Here is a 21,343-nt window from a genome sequence, read left to right on the forward strand (position 1 = left end):
TATTTCATCCCTCAAAGCTACCCATTCTTCTTCTACTGTGTTTCTTTCCCCCCTTCCTGTCAATCGTTCCCTAATGCTCTCTCTAAAACCTCTGGTTCTTTCAGTTTATCCAGGTCCATCTCCTTAAATTCCCACCTTTTTGCAGTTTTTTCAGTTTTATTAATCTACAGTTCATAACCAATAAATTGTCGCCAGAGTCCACGTCTGTCTCTGAAAATGTCTTACAATTTAAAACCTGGTTCCTAAATCTATTTCTTACCATTATATAATGTATCTGAAATCTTCCAGTGTCTCGAGGCCTCTTCCACAGATACAACCTTCTTTCATGATTCTTAAACCAATTGTTAGCTATGATTAAGCTACGCTCTGCACAAAATTCTACCAGGCGGCTTCCTCTTTCATTCCTTACCCCCATTCCATATTCACGTAATACTTTTCCTTTTCTTCCTTTTCCTACTATCAAATTCCAGTCCCCCATGACTATTAACTTTTCAGCTCCCTTCACTATCTGAATAATTTCTTTTATCACATCATATATGGTGTTCAATCTCTTCATCATCTGTGAAGCTAGTTGGCGTATAAACTTTTACTACTGTGGTAGGCCTGGGCTTCGTGCCTACCTTGGCTACAATAATGCATTCACTATGGTATTTGTAGTAGCTTATCTGTGCTCCTATTTTTTTATTCATTATTAAACCTACTCCTGCATTGCCCCTGTTTGATTTTGTATTTATAACCCCGTATTCACCTGACCTGAGGTCTTGTTCCTCCTGCCACCAACGTCACTAATTTCCACTATATGTAGCTTTAGCCTAACCATTTCCCTTTTTAAATTTTCTAACCTACCTGTCCAATTAAGGGATCTGACGCTCCAAGCTCCAACCCACAGAACGCGTTTTCTTGAAGAAATTAATAGTTAAATAAACAAACCTCCCGAAACTGCACTTGGTATCAGCGACGACTGCTTTGAAAAGATTTTCCCAAGCAGTTTCACAGGAGTGACCTTCAGCTAGTGTTGATTACTATTATTTGTCATGTAATTTGTTTAAAGATGTTATTGACTGTGTAATTTATCCTTTAACTTATTGTGTAAATAAATCTCTAGATGAAATAAGTTCCCTGAGAAAGTAAAAATTTCTAGAGTTGCACCGATATATAAAAAAGGTGAAAAGAACTGTCCCAATAGCTGTAGGCCCATGTCCGTAACTCCTTTTTTCCCTAAAATTTTTCAAACAATAATGTACAAAAACATTAGTGTTCATTTGAACAAATCAAATGTAATAAGTGATAAACAGTTTGGGTTCAGGAAAGGTAAATCCAAAACTGACTCAATGGATTCCCAAGTAAAATTTGTCCTAATTGTGTTTGAGGCTAGGGGCTATGCCCAGTCTACGTTCCGTGACCTGAGCAGAGCTTTTGATTGTGTAGAGCATAATGCTTTGTTGAATAAGATACTCTGTTACGGTTTTGATGGCAACAGTATAAATATGTTTAAATCTTTCCTAGAGAACTGCCAACAAGTTGTATGCATTACACAGTTATTTGATGGTGACTCAAAACCCATCATACATAAAGTTTTTATCAATCGCCGGCCGGAGCGGTTCTAGGCGCTACAGTCTGGAACCGCGCGACCACTACGCTCGCAGGTTTGAATCCTGCCTTGGGCATGGATGTGTGTGATGTCTTTAGGTTAGTTAGGTTTAAGTAGTTCTAAGTTCTAGGTGACTGATGACCTCAGAAGTTAAGTCCCTAGTGCTCAGAGCCATTTGAACCGTTTTTTTGAATCAAGACGTTACCATGGAATTACTACATGCAAAGTATGAAGGGTCGCATACCTTACAAATGGAAGACTTCATCTGTCAAATGGAAGAATGTTGTATGTCTTGATTACATTTTCTTCCAATCCATGTTCACACATAGTCTCTGGTGTCTCAGAATGAATTAGTACTTCTATTGCTCTCAATTTCCTAGCAGAATAGTGTACATTTTGATGTAAAATTCTTACATTTGAAGCATATCAGGTTGAGAGATCTGTGTAGCTAAATAAAATGAAGAAAGGAAGAAAGTGACCAGCTTACCAAATGCAAATTCTACTTTCACTCTGAAAAATACTCTAAAACTGCAAAAACGGAATGAAGTGTTCTCATCAGTGAAGTGTGAACAAAAAACAGGTGAAATGCATCTTTACTATGAGTATAGTTACTACAGCTCAGTCACATCTATTGTTTATAAAAAAATCACTCACAACTTGTAGTAAAGAAAACCCAGGCAAGCAAGTGCACAGTTAATGTCCAGTAAAATGGAAATACCTTTATGCAGCAATGATTAAATTATTCTCCACATTACTGTAACGTCTCTTAAAGGCCAACTTAAAATAACTGCTGTACTGACTACAAAGAACCAATAAAAATTGGGTGAAAGACTCCAAAATAGTTTAGTTTTCCTCTTTGCTACCTACTGGTTAGTAAATTCTGCCAACCAAACATTGCAATCTACATACAAACTTTTATTCTGAAAGATGAATCTCAAAAGGTACCGAAGACAAGGAAAGGTATATAAATCTAAAAATATAATTGCTAGAAGTAAAGCACATGAGACTGTAAACTCTAAAAATAATTCTAAAACAGCATGGAACGACACTGAAAAGGAAATGATTAATTGTAGCAAAGAAAAGTGTCCCACTTGTCTTTACAATTATAAACATTCAGTAAATAATACTAACTGCACCGCCCTGCTCAGTAATTTCACCTTGGGTGATGTAGAAACCTTGTTTCCTCAGACTGAACAATGTGTGAAATTCTTTGCCATAAATTTCCTTGGTCAATAACTACTGTTGGAATGCCAGTACAAAATTTTTCAGGAAGTGGCCATATTCAGAGCCACTAAATAAATATAGGGGAGCATCAGATACTTAGCTTAAGTGCACTGAATTTTTTTCTGTTGAACTGTTAGTAATGAACCGAATTGAAATGTGTTTCAGAACTGAAAAATATCTTTTAATTGTTATAAAGCATTTTTATTTTGCAATATATTGTTACAACAGACTTTGGTTCATCATGTGATAAGGGGCTTCAAATTCATGCCAAACACACTGCTCTGCACACACATCTAAATTTTCTCCACTAGTTACACAATAACTCATTTTAATGTAATCGAGTAGTATTTCAAATAAAGGTTTTAATTACACATGCAAATAAAAGCATAAAGGTATCAATTGAAAAAAAAAGTTTATTTTCTTTATCAATATCAATTGGGTTTCCACATCACCAACATGGCTACCAAGCACAATGCATTACTCTTTGTTTTACATGGCGAGTTTAACCAGTAGTCCTACAAACCGTGGAATGTTCAGAAGCACACACACACACACACACACACACACACGTAAAACTTACTGGTGACAGTAATTATAGTCAGAATCAATGTGAACTTTTAATATTTCACTTTCAGGCTGCCTCAGTGCCAAAACAATATTTGCTTTTTCAGCAAGGGTTGGTGTCTTCAAACTGCCCTTTGGCTGTTTGTTACATTTACCAGGTCTTCGTTGAACTTTTAGCCTCTCATTGCTGGGGCATTGTGGAGCTTCCCTGCAATCTGATTGAAAAAGTAACAGTGAATGAGCTGCATCTTTCTGCATTGACTTCAGGATTTCTGTGGACATTAGTTCTCGGGCCAGAGATGTGTTCTCGTGATCATTAGTATTGTTTGCAGTGAACACAAAGCCTCTTCTGTCACTGTTGCTTCAGTTGGTGTAAATGTGACACTGGAATATAATGCATACATCATTGACACTGCATGAATGTGTTTGCATATATTCAGATGAATTAAACTGTTTGCACAGGAACAACTGAAAGCATGTATACATATATTACATTTGGAACATTTCAACTTGCACTCCAATTCACATTCAATGTTATTTCAAATCAAGGTATGTGTTACACAACAATTTGTTTGGGATTTCACATGAAACTTTGTGCCATCAGTATTGACTGTTATGTCACTCTCCTTATTACAAGAAGCTTTGTGACGAACCATAATAACGTTGATCGTATATGAATGGCCACCCTTATACAGTTTAACCATTCGAGCACACAGTTTGTTGCGCACTAATTTCATCAACACAAGAAGTAGTTTGTCAAGTCTCTTGTTGTTTTTCCCTCTGGATAACAGTATTTTAAAACTCTATGTATTGCTTCAAGGTGCATATTTGTATTTATACCCAGATTGTGATGGTGACAGTATGCCCACTGCTGAGACCGAGATAATTAACTTGAAGAGAAATATACATCAAAGTCTCTTGTACCTTCATCTGCTTACAGCTACCCGACGAACGACTCCAGCAGCTCATTAAAATTGTCTATGTCTGTTTCTTCAAACAGTGTACGAAGAACTTTGTACACAAATGCTTTCTTTTCTTCATTGCCATGAACTTTCTTCAAATTATTCTGCCAGCTGCGGTGTGTGTACCAGATGCACAGCAGATTATTTTCTGCAGGTCCCATGACTCATGTCCATGCACTGTGGAAAGTATTAGTGTCGTCAGACATGAATACAGACATTTTTATGATGCCAGCTCTCTTTCGCAGCACTAAAGAAATGAGTCATTTTGGAAGTAGTCTCCCAATGTGAAACACAGAATGCTCCAGGCATACATGAACCAAAATCATCTACCTCTAACAATGTGGTCACCAACAACTTGTAAACATTTGTGCAATGTATGGAGTCTCCACATACAATATTTTGTCCAAATCTCTGTAATAACTGTTTCTGGTAGTCAGTCATTAACACCATCACCAAGTCAATGCTGTCAAAATCTTCCCTGGCCTCAGCTTCTTTCTTATAGAGGAGAACACAATCTTTCATTTTCTCCAACCACATACTAACACTGACTTCATCAGTGTTACACTGCTGATAATCACCAATAGCAAAGTCTCTTTTAATGTTATGAAGGTCATGCCCAGTCAGGAGATGCAGCCTCTCCACTCCACTAGTAAGAATTGTGTCCCACACATCATCCAGAATTCTCTGGAAAGTGACCCCTTCAGCAATTTTACCTGCAACATTTTAAAATTACTCCAACTACAAAGAGGCCAATTCAGAGTATGTACATGCATACAGTATGCAGAAAGAACACTTGCAGTTAACCACCCCCAATGAAATAAATTCATGCAATATAACAGTTGCTAAATACTTAGATACTGGATAGTTTAACAAATGGCTTGACAGTATATTCAGTGTTCCCTTCCAACAGTACTGAAGATGTCATCAACACACTGGGAATGGAAGAATAAACTGAGACCAGATTACAACACCAGTTGCAATGTGATATTTCTCTGTTTCAGTTACCAAGGCTTTTTTCGTATGGTTATGAGGTCTACAAGTACATGTCAGAGCATTGTAGTAATTGATACTTTCACCTAGTCTCAAATCCATTATTGCAGTTGCAGATGCCCTGAGCCACCATGTTTAACATGGTGGACAAGAAAAAATAAATGTATTGCCTATAGTCTATGCAGATGCATTAATGATCTATTCTTAAATAGGTTACTATGACATATGCAATAACACAAGTCAATACATAAATACACTCCTGGAAATTGAAATAAGAACACCGTGAATTCATTGTCCCAGGAAGGGGATACTTTATTGACACATTCCTGCGGTCAGATACATCACATGATCACACTGACAGAACCACAGGCATATAGACACAGGCAACAGAGCATGCACAATGTCGGCACTGGTACAGTGTATATCCACCTTTCGCAGCAATGCAGGCTGCTATTCTCCCATGGAGACGATCGTAGAGATGCTGGATGTAGTCCTGTGGAACGGCTTGCCATGCCATTTCCACCTGGCGCCTCAGTTAAACCAGCGTTCGTGCTGGACGTGCAGACCGCGTGAGACGACGCTTCATCCAGTCCCAAACATGCTCAATGGGGGACAGATCCGGAGATCTTGCTGGCCAGGGTAGTTGACTTACACCTTCTAGAGCACGCTAAGTGGCACGGGATTCATGCGGACGTGCATTGTCCTGTTGGAACAGAAAAGTTCACTTGCCGGTCTAGGAATGGTAGAACGATGGGTTCGATGACGGTTTGGATGTACCGTGCACTATTCAGTGTCCCCTCGACGATCACCAGAGGTGTACGGCCAGTGTAGGAGATCGCTCCCCACACCATGATGCCGGGTGTTGGCCCTGTGTGCCTCGGTCGTATACAGCCCTGATTGTGGCGCTCACCCGCACGGCGCCAAACACGCATACGACCATCATTGGCACCAAGGCAGAAGCGACTCTCATCACTGAAGACGACACGTCTCCATTCGTCCCTCCATTCACGCCTGTCGCGACACCACTGGAGGCGGGCTGCACGATGTTGGGGCGTGAGCGGAAGACGGCCTAACGGTGTGCGGGACCGTAGCCCAGCTTCATGGAGACAGTTGCGAATGGTCCTCGCCGATACCCTAGGAGCAACAGTGTCCCTAATTTGCTGGGAAGTGGCGGTGCGGTCCCCTACGGCACTGCATAGGATCCTACGGTCTTGGCGTGCATCCGTACATCGCTGCGGTCCGGTCCCAGGTCGACGGGCACGTGCACCTTCCGCCGACCACTGGCGACAACATCGATGTACTGTGGAGACCTCACGCCCCACGTGTTGAGCAATTCGGCGGTACGTCCACCCGGCCTCCCGCATGCCCACTATACACCCTCGCTCAAAGTCCGTCAATTGCACTTACGGTTCACGTCCACGCTGTCGCGGCATGCTACCAGTGTTAAAGACTGCGATGGAGCTCCGTATGCCACGGCAAACTGGCTGACACTGGCGGCGGCGGTGCACAAATGCTGCGCAGCTAGCGCCATTCGACGGCCAACACCGCGGTTCCTGGTGTGTCCGCTGTACCGTGCATGTGATCATTGCTTGTATAGCCCTCTCGCAGTGTCCGGAGCAAGTATGGTGGGTCTGACACACCGGTGTCAATGTGTTCTTTTTTCCATTTCCAGGAGTGTATTTCAGAACTTACTTCCACACATGCATTACTGTAATGCATGACACCTGCTTCCACACACCCAAGTTCATGGTATTACAATCACCATTGTTGTGGTCAATATGGATCACAAAAATCTGGTCTTTTGCAACTGCATTCATGCTACCATTACAAATTGTATTCATATGAACTGCCAATCAATATATTCTCACCTTTTGCTCCAGATCACATATCCATAACAATATTCATTTTTCAACAGTAAAAAAACAATGTTCCTCTGTTGCAAAAAAGTAAAAGTCAACTACATGGAACTAAAAGCAAGCCTAACAATGGATTCTGAAACTTTAACTCCATATTTTAATCAAGTTCGACCATTGTACTTGGGGATCACTGAAAGGACAGCAAAATTCTACAATTAAGGTAATACTCACCAGTGATGGCTTCTCTATCAGAACAACTGAGATGCAGAAAGGCAATGTTCTGGTCATGACTGAAATGTGTTCTGTAGTAAATGACACTATAAATTCCACTTTCTTCTTTGTGAAACTTTATGGCAGCAAAGCAATGGTTCCACATCTTGCAAGTACCCTGAGACCTACCTCACACGAATTACTGACACCAATCAGTTGATAGTGTGATTTTTTGCAACAATTTAACCTATACTGAATGTAGCATACAGTGAGTATACAGTTTATGTGAAATGCATCCTTTCAGGCTTTCAAATAATCACATGTTCTATTGACCAACAAAAACAAGAGCTAACAGCCACAGGTCAGGCAAGTACATAATAATCAATAGTGGATGATTATAATTTAAATAGGCAGAGTACACTTAACTTACCGTGCTTCATTTGGAATTCACTAATTTCTTTTACCATCTCAACCATGTACTCCTGCTCCACATGTAGTCGCAACTTACCCAAAAAATTACATTTAAAGCTGTAGCCACTTTTTGAGAACTTTATCATAGCTTCTTCATCTGCCTGTATTTTATGCACATTTCTCAAATGAGCATTCAAATGCTTTCTCGCTGAATATTCTCTCACATACATAACATGCAACAGAACCAACCATTTCAACGAAATAACTCAGTCTCACAACATGCAAAGATATTCACTCACATCAAGTGTGAATACGAGAATGAGTGTAGCAGAGATGTTGCGTTCGCTCAGATCTTACCTACACTTATGATTGGCTAATGTATATGACATCATGAATTTAACTTTCATCCAATCAGTATCGCGACCAGCGGGTCGCGAGATGCAAGTAATGAAAACAAGACAAATGGAAGGAAGTAAGAAACAGGTTATTATTTCAAAAATAATCACCATAAGAGTTAATGTATTAACACTGTGAGACAAGATGGTCAGTGTTATCATGGAAAAATGTTTGTGGTTGCCTGCAGGACCATGATTGTACCCAGGCACGCACCTACTCCTCCAAAGTAAATCGATGGCAACAGATGCCTTTCTTCAGGGTTACAAAAATATGGAAATCTCAATTGGGGTGGGGGAGATTGGGACTGTATGGAGGATGTGCAAGGGCTTCCCAACAAAACATCATCAGCGTACTCAAAACGAACTTTATATCCTATCTCCCCCCTACCTTCCTTCCCATTTCTCTCTCTGTCCATCTCCATACTGTTTCTGCACCACACCCTAGACAGTATTCTCTTACAAATGCTCACTGTCCTCGCTACAGTTACCTAAATATTATCTGGAACTATTCATTACTATAATGTGTTTCCATTTTCAAATAAAAAATTCCTTTATTGGAGTGTGAGGTAAAAGTGTGTGCTTCAGAATTGTGTTCTGCGAGTATCGTTAGGTTATGTTTAGTGTCATACAGAGTCATTTTGGGGTAATGGTAGAATTACAGTTAATGAAATTGTTAAGATGTATGAGACAATTTTTTTTTCCTTTCTTTGGAGACTTATTTTACTTTTATTGCAGGGTGAGATAAAGTTACCAGTGCTGATGGAAGATGAGAATCACAAAGATTTGCCAAGCATACACTTGGTATTTCGCCCTGTACGACAGATGGTCTATGCAATTCTTTTCAATCTCCACCATTACATATATATGGCAAGCAAGCAGAAAGAGAGAGGTATGAGAGAGTCTAGTAGAATAACCTTCTGATGATACTGTATTAATCAAGTGATTTTCTGTGGTAGTGTATTTTATTCATAAAATAAATATAAAAAAAATGTTGTGTGTTCACAGGAGATGAAGAAAAGGTTGAAGTACCAGATATTTGCATAAAAGAATGGATATGGTCAAAAAACAATCAGTATCAAACTCCTGACTACGTTCGAGCAGAGCAGGTTGGATGGGGTGTACCAACAATCCAACGACTCTGGTTTGGGTAAGTACAAATAACTCAAAAGGACGAGACAGGGTAGATGCGACTGTAAAAGTAAAAAACATATTATGACATTAGTTAGGCTGAACTGTGAATGTAGTGAAGTCATTTGCTATTTACTGCTATGGGGATGATTGATTCACTCTTGGTAGTGGTTGCTTGTTAAATAAAAATAATAAACTTGCCTCCATCGTATTAGTCAGATAACAAATTAATGTTAGGTTGATCATAGATGCAGCAAAACTAAATAATATATCCCAACTTTAACAAAGAGAGTTTATTGCCCATAAATAGACACAACAGTTAGGCTGGTGATAAGCTACTATGTGATTAAGTGCATTGAAATTAACTCAAGCCCCCAATACACTAAGTAGTAGCCTAATTGGCACAAAATGCATTCATCTTAAATGTCTATCAGTAATTAAAAATAATCGAAGTCCCCACTGGCAAATTGAGTTAAAAAATCAGACTCATTTTGAAAGTCCAAAGCAGCTTCACACGTGAAATATAAATTTTCTCCTGAGCAACCATCAGAAATGCAATATATTCCTGACCACTGCAGAGTATCTTCAAGTCTCCACTGAACTGGTGTGAAAGAGTTCAGAATTTTGCAATTGATGTTGCAAATATTTCTATCCTGCAAAAATTTCTATAGCCGAAAAGCGTGCAGCTGGATCGCTGCTCAGGCAACCATATGTCTAGCCTCTTCAACTCTTACCCAAAAATTCGAACCACCAAGACGGCTGCCTTGCTTTTAAGCCCTTAGCTCGTCCCATCCATGGATCACCACACATCTATATCACTTAATGACCTCACACAGTCACCAGCCTCATTTACAACATTTTACGTATAAATGTCATGAAAAATCTGAATCCACACTAAATTTAAGCAAAATTGATATTATATGAATGTCTGGTGTCTGTTCTTTCAGGCATCTCCGAAAGAACGGACACCATGCGGAATCCACAGCTGTGATACATATCATGAAAATTTTTTTGGGGGGGGGGGGGGGGGGGGGGAGAACTAATGATATCAGCTGCATTAATGGAGAAGAGTGAAAATGTCCACTGGACTGGGACTCAAGCCCAGGATCTCCTGCATACTAGGCTGTTGCATCAACCACTGTACCACCCAAACACTGTTCACCGCAAATGCATGGACTGTCTCGGCAATATAGCAGGAATCTAAAATTAGTGGGCATGGAGCACATAGACATGGACTAGATGAGAATGTTGGTCGACCAAGGAGCGTGCTGCGATAGTTCGTGCATTCGTGATAAACACTGAGTCTGGATGTCACAATGGTTATTGCAACTGCCTAGGCTAGGAAGCGGGAGATCCCAGGTTTGGGTCCCGGTTTAGCATGTATTTCCACTCTGTGTGGGTAGAAACACAGTTTGTGATTACCCCCTTTGGTGGTAACAAGGAGACCAGCGGAATGAAACATGAAGTTCTGGTGGTGAATGAAGTAGAGATCATGATGTGAATTATTAACCAACACAAGTCCAGACTGTAGCAGAGTCATCTAAGCATATACCACAATCCACAGAAAGTCCAAATAACAAAATGTTAATCAGATGAGCTCAAAATACTCTGCTATCCAGTGATGTGTACCTAAGACTTCAGTGACTAACAAGAGACTGGCTGCAATTGCCGGGCTGCTGACATTCTCTCATCAGAGAGAGGCGCCACCTAACTGCTTGCTCGGTTGCTACATCCTGCCGTGGCTGTCGCCCAGAGCCTGAGTGTCTCTGACATTTTCCCTCTGCCAATATTCAGGCTAGGCGGGGAATCTGAATCGCCCTCATACCAAATCTTTCCCATTCTGCCCCCTCCCCCTTTCCCCCCATTTAATCAGCACCTAAAGGCCAAAAGTGACCTGACTGTTATTGACATCACTGAAGAAGGTGGTAGAGGAATGTCTGAATGCTTGACAAAGTTGCCCACAGACAGTCCCTGTAGTGGTTGTCTGGGTTGGGAGGTGGCACCATCTGTGAGAGCCTGGCTGAGCGACTGAGTTTGGGACAAAGCTTGGACCAGCCTGCAGGGAAGTGGGCACCAGAAGTATTGTAGATGGGACTGACAGGTCAGTGTCTGTGGGAACCACTGGCCAATAATGATCAACTTCCGCTGATGGTGAGGAAGGGAACTGGTGGTGGCAGGAGTGAGTAGCTGAAAGTGGCGTAGTGGGAGGAAGGATTTTGACTTCCATTAGTTCCCACCACTGGTCACTGTTGACCTCTTGAAGACACCTAACACAAGGACGGAAGTTTTAGTAGCAAGAGGTTGGCCGGTCCTTAGGTTGGTCGCAGGCAGCCCACCCACCTGGCAATAATGGGAAATTGGTATGTGTGGGGAGGCCAGCAGCTCCTGGCTCGCCTCAACCTCAAATATCTGCCCCCCCGCCCCCACTCTGTTGCTAACAACAGTGCCTTGTGTCCATCTGGGGCTCTGTCTGAAAGTATGAGCCCAGGCGGGGGTTCCCGAATGTTAATATGGCAGTGCACATGGGCGGTGGGCCCACGGAGTTGGCCACAACAGATCGAAAAGTATGGGGGGTGTAGTAGTTGCAGCCACCTGTGTGACATGGGAAGTTTGGGAGGGCATTGACACAAGCAACTGCATCATTCCCCAGAATGTCCCATATGTTCGAGGATAAGGCTGACCAGGAGCAGCTGGTCTGGCACTGTAATCAGCTTTGTTCGCAACATGATGTAGTGCCCCTCCACTTGCCCGCCATTTCCTGCCCCCACCAACTGGGTGTGCCACCCATGTCCACCCTTTGCCAGTGCTGCTCAGGGCATGGCCAAGGGTTGAACTGCTGTGCTGCGGCGGACTGGTTGTGGGCATAGGTACGGCAGTTCTATATAGTGCATTCACTGGCAGCGTCAACCCCAGGCAAATACACATCACGCCTTCATTCTACACATTCCGCAATGTGCAGTGTGGAGGAACTGCAGTATGTGGGGGCAGATCATGGGAGGAACTACCATGCAACATTTATCATAATCACCAGCAAAATGACCCCCTTGGTGACGCCATAAGGAAAAGTAAATGTGCCATTTTGAGTTGGCATTCTTAGGCACATCATGTGGCTCTCTCACCCACACAGCAGACAACACATGGCAGAGGAGTGTATTGTGGGCCATTTCTGCCACTACTTCACATGCTTTAATCAGTAATCCATCAAGAATGTGTCTCTGGTTTGCATCTAAGGCAAAAAAATAGCACCTCATGCCTATAAAATTTGACATCTGGGCCACATGGAACCAGGAAAGTGAGTCCGTGATGGACTGCTGCATGGTGGGCTGATAATGGATCTCAAGGGTATACTTACTGAGGAACAACGGCCACTTTTGCAACTGCTGTGCTGTTTTATCAGGAAGCTTTGAATAGGGTCTGAACAACGAAATAAGATGCTTGGGATCAGTGATCAGGTGAAACTGTGCATCATAGAGGAACACTTGCTACCTCTAGAGGCCGTATATGATAGCCAACACCTCCATTTTAATTTTTAAATAATTCCTCTCTACTGCATTTAATGTTTTAGATGCAAATGCAATAGGCGGTTCTGTGTTGCCAGTGTATTTGTGGAATAGCATAGTGCCCATGTCACAATCCGCTGCATCAGTGGCGAGCGTCAAACAGATGCTGGCATGAAATGCAGCTAAAGAAGGGGCTTACCCAAGGCACTTTTTACGTTGCATGAAAATCATCTGTCGCACCTCTGATCACCCAAATTTAATACTTTTTTTTTTTTTTTTTTTTTTTTTTTTTTTGCTCAATTAACAAAACAGATAGGAAATGTGCTCCACATTTACTTTGCGAATGAGCAACTGTAGTTCTTTGAGGTTCTTAGGACCTGGTGAGTCAGTGAATGCGGCCACTTGATCCTGCTTCAGGGTGAGTGCTTCTCGACTTAATATGTGACCCAAGTACGTGACATTTGGTGCAAAGAAACTATATATGCCAAGGTAACTGCAGACCTTGGGCTTGGAGATGCTCAAACATCCATCGATTGAGCATGTGCTGCTCCCATGTGGCCCTGGTAACCACCAAATCGTCTATATAATTAACACAGTTGGAGATGCCGTGGATAAGTTGCTGAAGGTATCTCTGAAATATCATGGGAACGCTTGCAACCTCGAATGGTAACCTGTTATAACAAAACTTGCCGAATTGCACAAAGTAATGTAGGTTTAAACAGCTGCTTTGATTGCGCACAATCATATACAGCCAATTGAAGCTCAAAACTAGGGAGATCTATGTTTGAGAAATATTGGCCTCCAGCCAATGTAGCTAACAATTTCTCCTGTCGAGGAAATGTGTACAAATTGACTTTTGCTTGAGCAGTAATGTCAGACTTAATCACCACAAATGCTACGTTATACATTAGGACTCTGAACTACAACCATCGGTGTAGCCCATTGGCTAGATGATACTGGTGATAGAACACATACTTTTTGTAAGCTATCTAGTTCTGTTTCAGCTTGCTTTCACATTATGAAAGGTACCAGGTGATCCCAACAAAACTTGAGCACTGCTGATTGCTTTGATAGGGTGGTGGTTCTTAGGAAAGCCTGGGATTGTCGGAGAATAACATTTTACCCAGAAAAATCAGGTAGAATCTCGGGGAATTCTGTGTTTTTAACCTAACACTGGAATTTAATGTTATTGACCTTTATATATAACATATTTTAAAAGACTTATTACTTCAAAATGTGGATATTAGTCCGTAAAAATTATTGATGTTTAAAAACTGCAGCTAGACTACAGCTGAGAGGAAAGAAAAGCCATTATAGTGAGGTGCTCAAACCCCCCCCCCCTTTCCCTCCCCTCTGCTCTGTTAATTTCTCAGAAGCTTCTTGTGACATCTTCCTCCCCATACCTCAAATTATCAGGCCATTTCTCCAAGTTCGAGTAGCCGCCCTGTTGAAGGAAAGGTGGATCTGGAATCCTGTTGCACAAACTAATGTAGGTTCAAACAGCTGTTCAAACTGTGCACAGAATGGTTCAAGTTTTGGGAATGGGATCTGAGGTGAAACCAAATTAACCTGGTCCTTAATATGAAAACCAAAAAGGGCAAAAGTGTCTGAACCAAAAACATTATTTGACATCCAGTAGTTGACTACAAGCAGTATTAGTTACTGGGCAATGTTTTTATACTCGGTTTGAATGATTACCTGACCCTGCAACAGAGATCGTCTGGCCATTGTATGACTCCACTTTGTGGCGAGGAGACTGGAGCTGTGGGGAGCCAGTACACTGGTATGTGTCTTCATTGATCAGAGACTGTCTTGGACATCCTGTGTTACCTCTCATGTGACAGTATCAGATGTCATGTTTCAACAGGACAATGCTTGTCCACAAATGGCAAGTGCCTCTATGTACTGTCTGCATGATGTTGTGGTACCCCAATGGCAAGCAAGATCCCCAGATCTGTTCCTGATAGAACATCTGTGGGACAGCTTAGATATCAACCATGTTCCAGTGCTAGTATCCAAGACATGAAGGACCAGTTACAACAATTGTGTGTCAGCTTGCCTCAGAAGAGGATACAATGGCTTCATGACACCCTTCCCAACCGAATCAATCCCTGCATCCAGGCCCAGAGGGGGTGCAACAGCATACTGACAAAGAGAGCTTTTACGGCAAAGTTCTGTGTAAATTTGACTCTGTTTTGTAGTCACTGAAACGAACATTGCTTATCCTCTTATCTTTGAAGTTTCATTTTGGTCTTCTGCCCATTCTGAGTGCTTCACCTTTTTTTGCAGGGAGTGGTCATTGGAATTAATGTCCATGTTGACCTTGGTATCAGTGACTATGATCGCGTTTCTTAACAGTTATGACCAAAGTAAAAAGGACAACTAAACTTGGAAGAAATATTTACATTTTAAGACAGCAAAATAAAGAAGCGGTAGTCTCATATCTCAATGAAGAACCCAAAACATTTAGCTATGGCGTTTGGGCAAGAGCAGGTAGAACTACTCAAGTTTGAAAGCAAGGACACTTACACTGACGAGCCAAAACATTAAGACCACATGCTTAATAACTTGTTGGGCCAACTGTGTAACACAGTATATCACCGATTCTGCGTATTGTCGATTCTACTGTTAGACTTGTGGAGCTATGTGGCACCAGATATCTTCGCACGAGTTATGTAATTCCAATGAATAACTGGCTGCTGATTGGTACATGCATTGATGGTGCTCGTTAGCTACCCAAAAGGGAACCATTGGATTCACATCAGGTGAATTTGGTGGCTGAGACATTAACGTAATTTCACTATCGCGCTCATTGAGCCACTGTTGGACAATTCTGGCTTCAAGACACAGACAATTATGTTGATGAAAGATAGCAGAAGAATGTCTATCATGGCATAATACTGCTTCCACCAGCCTGCATTTGTGGCGTACTGCACGTTTCGAGCAGCTGCTTGCCTGGATGACAGCCTTTGTGGAGACGTTGTAGGAAAAAATGTGATTTGTCTGACAAGCCAACACATTTTCATGGAGACATGTTGTAGGAAAAAATGTGATTTATCTGACAAGCCAACACATTTTCAGCGATACACAATACAATCTCGATAATCCCAAGCCCACTACATTCGTAATTGATGATATCGTTGGGACAACGTGTGAACATGCAAGGCTCATCTGCTGCAGAGCCCCTTGTTCAACAATGTGTTCTGAACGGTGTGCTCCAAAACATGTGTCCACTGGCATTGTGGTCTTTCACCAGAGATGCCACAAATTGACATCTGTCCTACTTTACAGAGCAGACAAACCTCCAAACCCCATGTTTTGTGAAGAGTTGTGGACTCGCACCCTAGTGGTTGTTTCACTGCCCTATCACTTTCCATAGGTGCTCACAACAGTAACACATGAACATTCAGTCAGCTTTGGTGCTTTCAAGCTTTGTGCAATAATAATAATCTGTCCTTTGGCACTTAACTCAGTGGATTTCTCCATTCACAGTGCATATCTTCGTGAGGGTAAGCCCCCATCCATCTCCTCTTGGCTTACATATTTGTCTTACTGTCCCACCAGGAGGCATCCAACCTTGCAGTTTGTAGTGGTCATAATGTTTTTGCTTATCAGTGTAATAGCGCCACAGTGTCTAGACAGGGAACTGAAGTTGAAGGTGCCAAAGCAAAAGCAAATGTACTGAACCCACTTATCAAACATTCACTTACAGTGGAAATTCCTATTTAATTCTTGGGCAACTGCAAAGCTAAGTGATATAAATATTACAATAGGAAATGCCTGCTACAATGTAAATACTTCAGAAGTAAAGGAGACATTCCCTGAAAAGCAAAAGTATAGTCTTTGACACACAAAAAGGAAAGAAAACTTGCTAGATTTTAGGATAATCCTCACTGTGCTGGATGAATAATGCCAGTGCTGCAGTTCAGGAGGTGGACTTGGACTAGGTTGAGACACACACACACACACACACACACACACACACACACAGAGAGAGAGAGAGAGAGAGAGAGAGAGAGAGAGAGAGAGAGAGAGAGAGAGAGAGAGAGAGACTAGGTAGATGGTTAGTGGCCTGGAGGGAGACAGCTTGTTTGCTGGCAAGGAATGCGGTAGGGAGAGGGTTGGCAGGTGCACAGGCGAGGCATTGATGCGCAGGTGTTGGCGCTGGTGGGGAGTGGTGCTTGTTGTAGATGATGATGGGATGTGAATTGGGAGAGAGTGACAAGACAGAAGAAGGGGAAACTCTCGGGTGAAGGTTAGGGTTACCGTAGATTGAGGGCAGGACGATTATGGGGGCAAAGGACGTGTCGCAAGGATAACTCCCATCTGCGTATTTCAGAGAAGGCAACGGTGGAGAGACGGTTCCAAATGATCCAGGTTTTGAAGCAGCCGTTGAAATTGTACATGTTATGCTCTGCTGCATGTTGTGCCACCATGTGGTCAACTTTATTTCTGGCAACAGTTTGGTGGTGGCCATTCATCCGGGTGGACAGTTTGAAACAGTTTAGTATTTGTATGTTTGGAGCAGGTTGATACATGACATGACTGCGTTCACAGGTATCTCAGTCTCTGAATGTAGGATAAGTCTGTAACAAACTGGAGCAGGAAGTGGTGGATTGAACAAGTCTTGCACTTGGGTCATTCACAGTGATATGACCCTGTGGCAAGGGGTTGGGAATGAGAGTGGCATAGGGATGGACTACGAGGCTGGGCCATCTATGAGAGCAGCCATGTCATGTATCAACTCTATTGCAAACACTACACAGAATTTTATGTCGTTATGATGACCTGTCAGCTGTCCACTAAGATGAATGGCCATTGCCAAACTGTTCCCAAGAACAGAATTGAGCGTCCGGTGGCACAACATGCAGATGGAAAATAATATACCCGATTTAAATGGCTGCTTCAGTGTGGAGTGTTCCCTGCTGATTCTGACAACTGTCTATTACATGCCAAGCCTGTGTACTAACCACTCCTGCTTCTCGCATTCCTAGCCAGCAAACTGGCCGCCTTCCTCCAAGCCACTAGCCATCCACTGCAGTCCCTCTCCCTCTACCCTCTCCACCCAACACAATCCCCATCCCAACCTAGTCCACCTGCCTCTAATTGCAGCACTGGTGTTGTGTGTCACCAGCACCCTGTGTGAAGCCATAGGAGTCTCGGTAAAATTGGCCAAATTCCAGGACCAAATGGAATACCTATAAGACTAAAATATATTGAATTTGCAGCCAAGTCTCTTTTAACCATAACATACCATAAAGTTCTCGCACAAAAACTTGTGCCCTGTAGTTTGAAGAAAACACAAGACAAGAAGAAAGTAGCAGAAGTGATCCCCAAAACTACTATTCAGTATCTATATCTGCTCATTGTAGTATCTTAGAATGTAGTCTGAGCTCAAATGTAATGAAGACTTTTGAACAGAATGAGATCACAAAAATATAGGTCATGCAAAACCCAACTATGTGCTTTTCTCACATAACATCTGAAAGCCATGCATTAAGCCAGGGGTGGGCAATTGTTTTGGCAGGTCGATAGACACACTAACAAACACAAACATACACACAAAATTCAAGCTTTCGCAACCAATGGTTGCTTCTTCAGGAAAGAGGGAAAGACGAAAGGATGTGGGTTTTAAGGGAGAGGGTAAGGAGTCATTCCAATCCTGGGAGTGGAAAGACTTACCTTAAGGGGAAAAAAGGACAGGTATATATATATATATATATATATATATACACACACACACACACACACACACACACACACACACACACACACACACACACACACACAAGCAGACATTATTGCGGATGGATATGCGTGTGTGTGCGAGTGTATACCTGTCCTTTTATATATATATATATTGTGTGTGTGTGTGTGTGTGTGTGTGGGCGCGCGCGCGCGCACGGTATTCCCAAAATTTTTATGAAAATGCAAGTTTTCTTTATTTCTAATCACATATGACACACAGAGTTGAAATTTTGGGTGTAGCAGTGAAAGTGTTAAAATGCATTGATTAGCTAGCTTTACATTTCATAAAAGGTATCGTAAAGATCATTAAAATGAAAGAGTCAGAAGCAAATGGGTATAAGTATACTTCTTATAATTTTGATAAGACTAAAGGCACTTGTACCTCTTTCCTTCTTACATCCTCAAATAAGATAGTTGTGTTCAATTTCATTTATTTTGCTAATTGAATATCATCTCCAAGTACATTAAATGTTAGAACAAGTTTAATGGGACAAATGCATCCTATAACAATTTTACACAATTTTTTTGAAATCAGGAGTCAGACTGCTAGTTGATATTATCACAGCCTGCAAATTACTGTCTGTTAAACAGCTTCGGTATTTGCTCTTGTTGATTTTCAAGCAAGAAAAACTTTGTTCACAAATATACATCGATCCAAATATGGAGAACATTTTGCCTACAAATTTCTTGATACATGGAAATTTTTCAGATGGCAAATATTTATAAAAGTCATCTAAAGTTACAGCACTAAATAGTTCTTTCACTGCATGATCTGCCTGCATGTCAATCAGTTCAAGTTGCAGCTCCTGTGGTGCAGTGTCAATATCAGCAGTGATGGGATACTATAAAACATTAAATTGAGGCTCAATTTTCTTAAAATCCTGAAATCTTGTAGTAAACTCAGCCTCTAAACTCTGCAGATAATCCCTAATCTTAGCTGAAACACTTCCAAGTACTTTCTGTTTCCCTAGTAAAGGGAAATGACAAAATTTGCCTTCATTTGCTTGCCTTGCAAACAGACCTTGTTTTGTTTTGAATACTTTGACATGTGTCCACATTTCATGAGCAAACAACCCCTTTCCCTGCAATGTCACATTCAGCTCATTCAGTTTTTCAAAAATATGAGCTGCAAACATCATCTCATATCTCCACGCTTCCATCCTATTTTTGCAACAAAATCATGAGATATCTCCTTAGTGTCCAGATATAAAATAATTTCATCCTGTAATGCCCAGACTCTTTTTAATACTTTGCCGAAGCTCAACCACCTCACACTGTTATGGTAAATTACATCTTCAGGTCCTGCCCCCACCTCCTCAAGAAGAGATTTGAACTGTCTGTGATGGAGTGTTCTTGCTCTGATTGTGTTCACAATACCAACAACAGGATCTACCACATGCTTTAAATCTAGTGCAGTCTTGCAGAGGCTTTCCTGATGTAAAATACATTGAAAATCCAAAATATCACTGTCTGTGTCTTCGGCTTGTAACTTGTTTTTTAAAGGTTTCACCATACCTATATTTTTTCCTCAGAAAGCTCTGGCCCCAGCTGTTGTAATGCCTACCATTTTGTTCCAGCATAAGCCACTTGTTTCCACACAATTAACAACACATTCTAACATTGTATGAGTCTTCCAGGTGAGGTTTGTGGCTAGATTGAGGAGTTCTTAGTAAGGAGGTCAGAACGTGTTATCTTAAATGGAGAGTCATCGATAGAGGCAGAAGGCACTTCAGGCAGGCACTAGGGAAGTGTGTTGGCACCCTTTCTATTCATGCGTTGTGTTAATGACTTGGCAGATCACATCGAACATCAATGACATGGCATAGTATACTAATAATAATCTCACGCTTTTTGCAAATGATGCAGTTATTTGTAAAAAAAAAAAAAAAAAAATACTGTCTGAAATCTTATGAGTATCTGGCTGAATATTTGTGCAGAGTTTTTATGGCGCAAGGATTGGCAACTTACTTTAAATGTTCATAAATGTAAAATTGTATGCTCCGCAAAATGAAAAAGGTAGTATCCTATGATTAATATATCAATGAGTCACAATTGTAAGCGGGGGTAACACCCATCCTAAAATATTGCTCAAGTATTTGTGACACATACCAAATAGTCCCGTCTTGGGATAAGAAACGTACACAAAGTTGAGCAGCACATATAGTCACAGGTTTGTTTGATTCAGGGGAGAGAGTCACAAAGTTGTTGGAAAACTTGAACTGGCAGACACTTGAAGATTGACACAAACTATTCCATGACAGTGTATTTAAAAAGTTTCAAGAACTAGTGATATTGGAGTAATCTAGGGATATACTATAACCTCTATATATCACTTCTGTAAGGACCGTAAAGACAAAGTTAGATTAAATACTGTGCACGTAGATATATTTAAGCAGTTATTCTTCCCATACTCCATACACAAATGGAACGGGTAGAAGCCCTATGATAAAATGGGAGGTACTGTATGCCATCTACTTCACAGTGGTTTTGCAAAGTTCACGAGATGTAGCAATAAAGAAACCAGACTGGTTGTAGTGTGCATTTTGGGCTTTGCTGATGACAAAAAGAAGAGTGAGGGAATAAACTTGGGGCTGTCCCTGAGATGAGAACAAAATTTCACACTGCTGTGGTGGTTATTCTGGCTGTGAACCTTCATAGAAATGGTTTGTTGTCTGTGGTCCATCGGAACTAATCTATGCTATAAAATGGAACAAGCTGTTAACGTCAAATACCTCACAAAACTTGTAAAACTCACCACAGAAAT

General features: G+C 41.4%; 1 protein-coding gene across 2 annotated transcripts in view; it reads left to right on the forward strand.

Annotated features, from left to right (window-relative positions):
• LOC126297723 (constitutive coactivator of PPAR-gamma-like protein 1) overlaps positions 1 to 21,343 on the forward strand; it is a 172,339-nt gene that overhangs the window by 87,849 nt on the left and 63,147 nt on the right. For both annotated transcript variants that reach the window (XM_049988863.1, XM_049988862.1), the window contains exons 12-13: positions 8,939 to 9,092; positions 9,209 to 9,350. In XM_049988863.1, coding sequence (XP_049844820.1) covers positions 8,939 to 9,092; positions 9,209 to 9,350 — 296 coding nt within the window. The remainder of the gene's footprint in view (positions 1 to 8,938; positions 9,093 to 9,208; positions 9,351 to 21,343) is intronic.

This window comes from Schistocerca gregaria, chromosome X (assembly GCF_023897955.1).
Source record: "Schistocerca gregaria isolate iqSchGreg1 chromosome X, iqSchGreg1.2, whole genome shotgun sequence".
Lineage (NCBI taxonomy): Eukaryota > Metazoa > Arthropoda > Insecta > Orthoptera > Acrididae > Schistocerca > Schistocerca gregaria.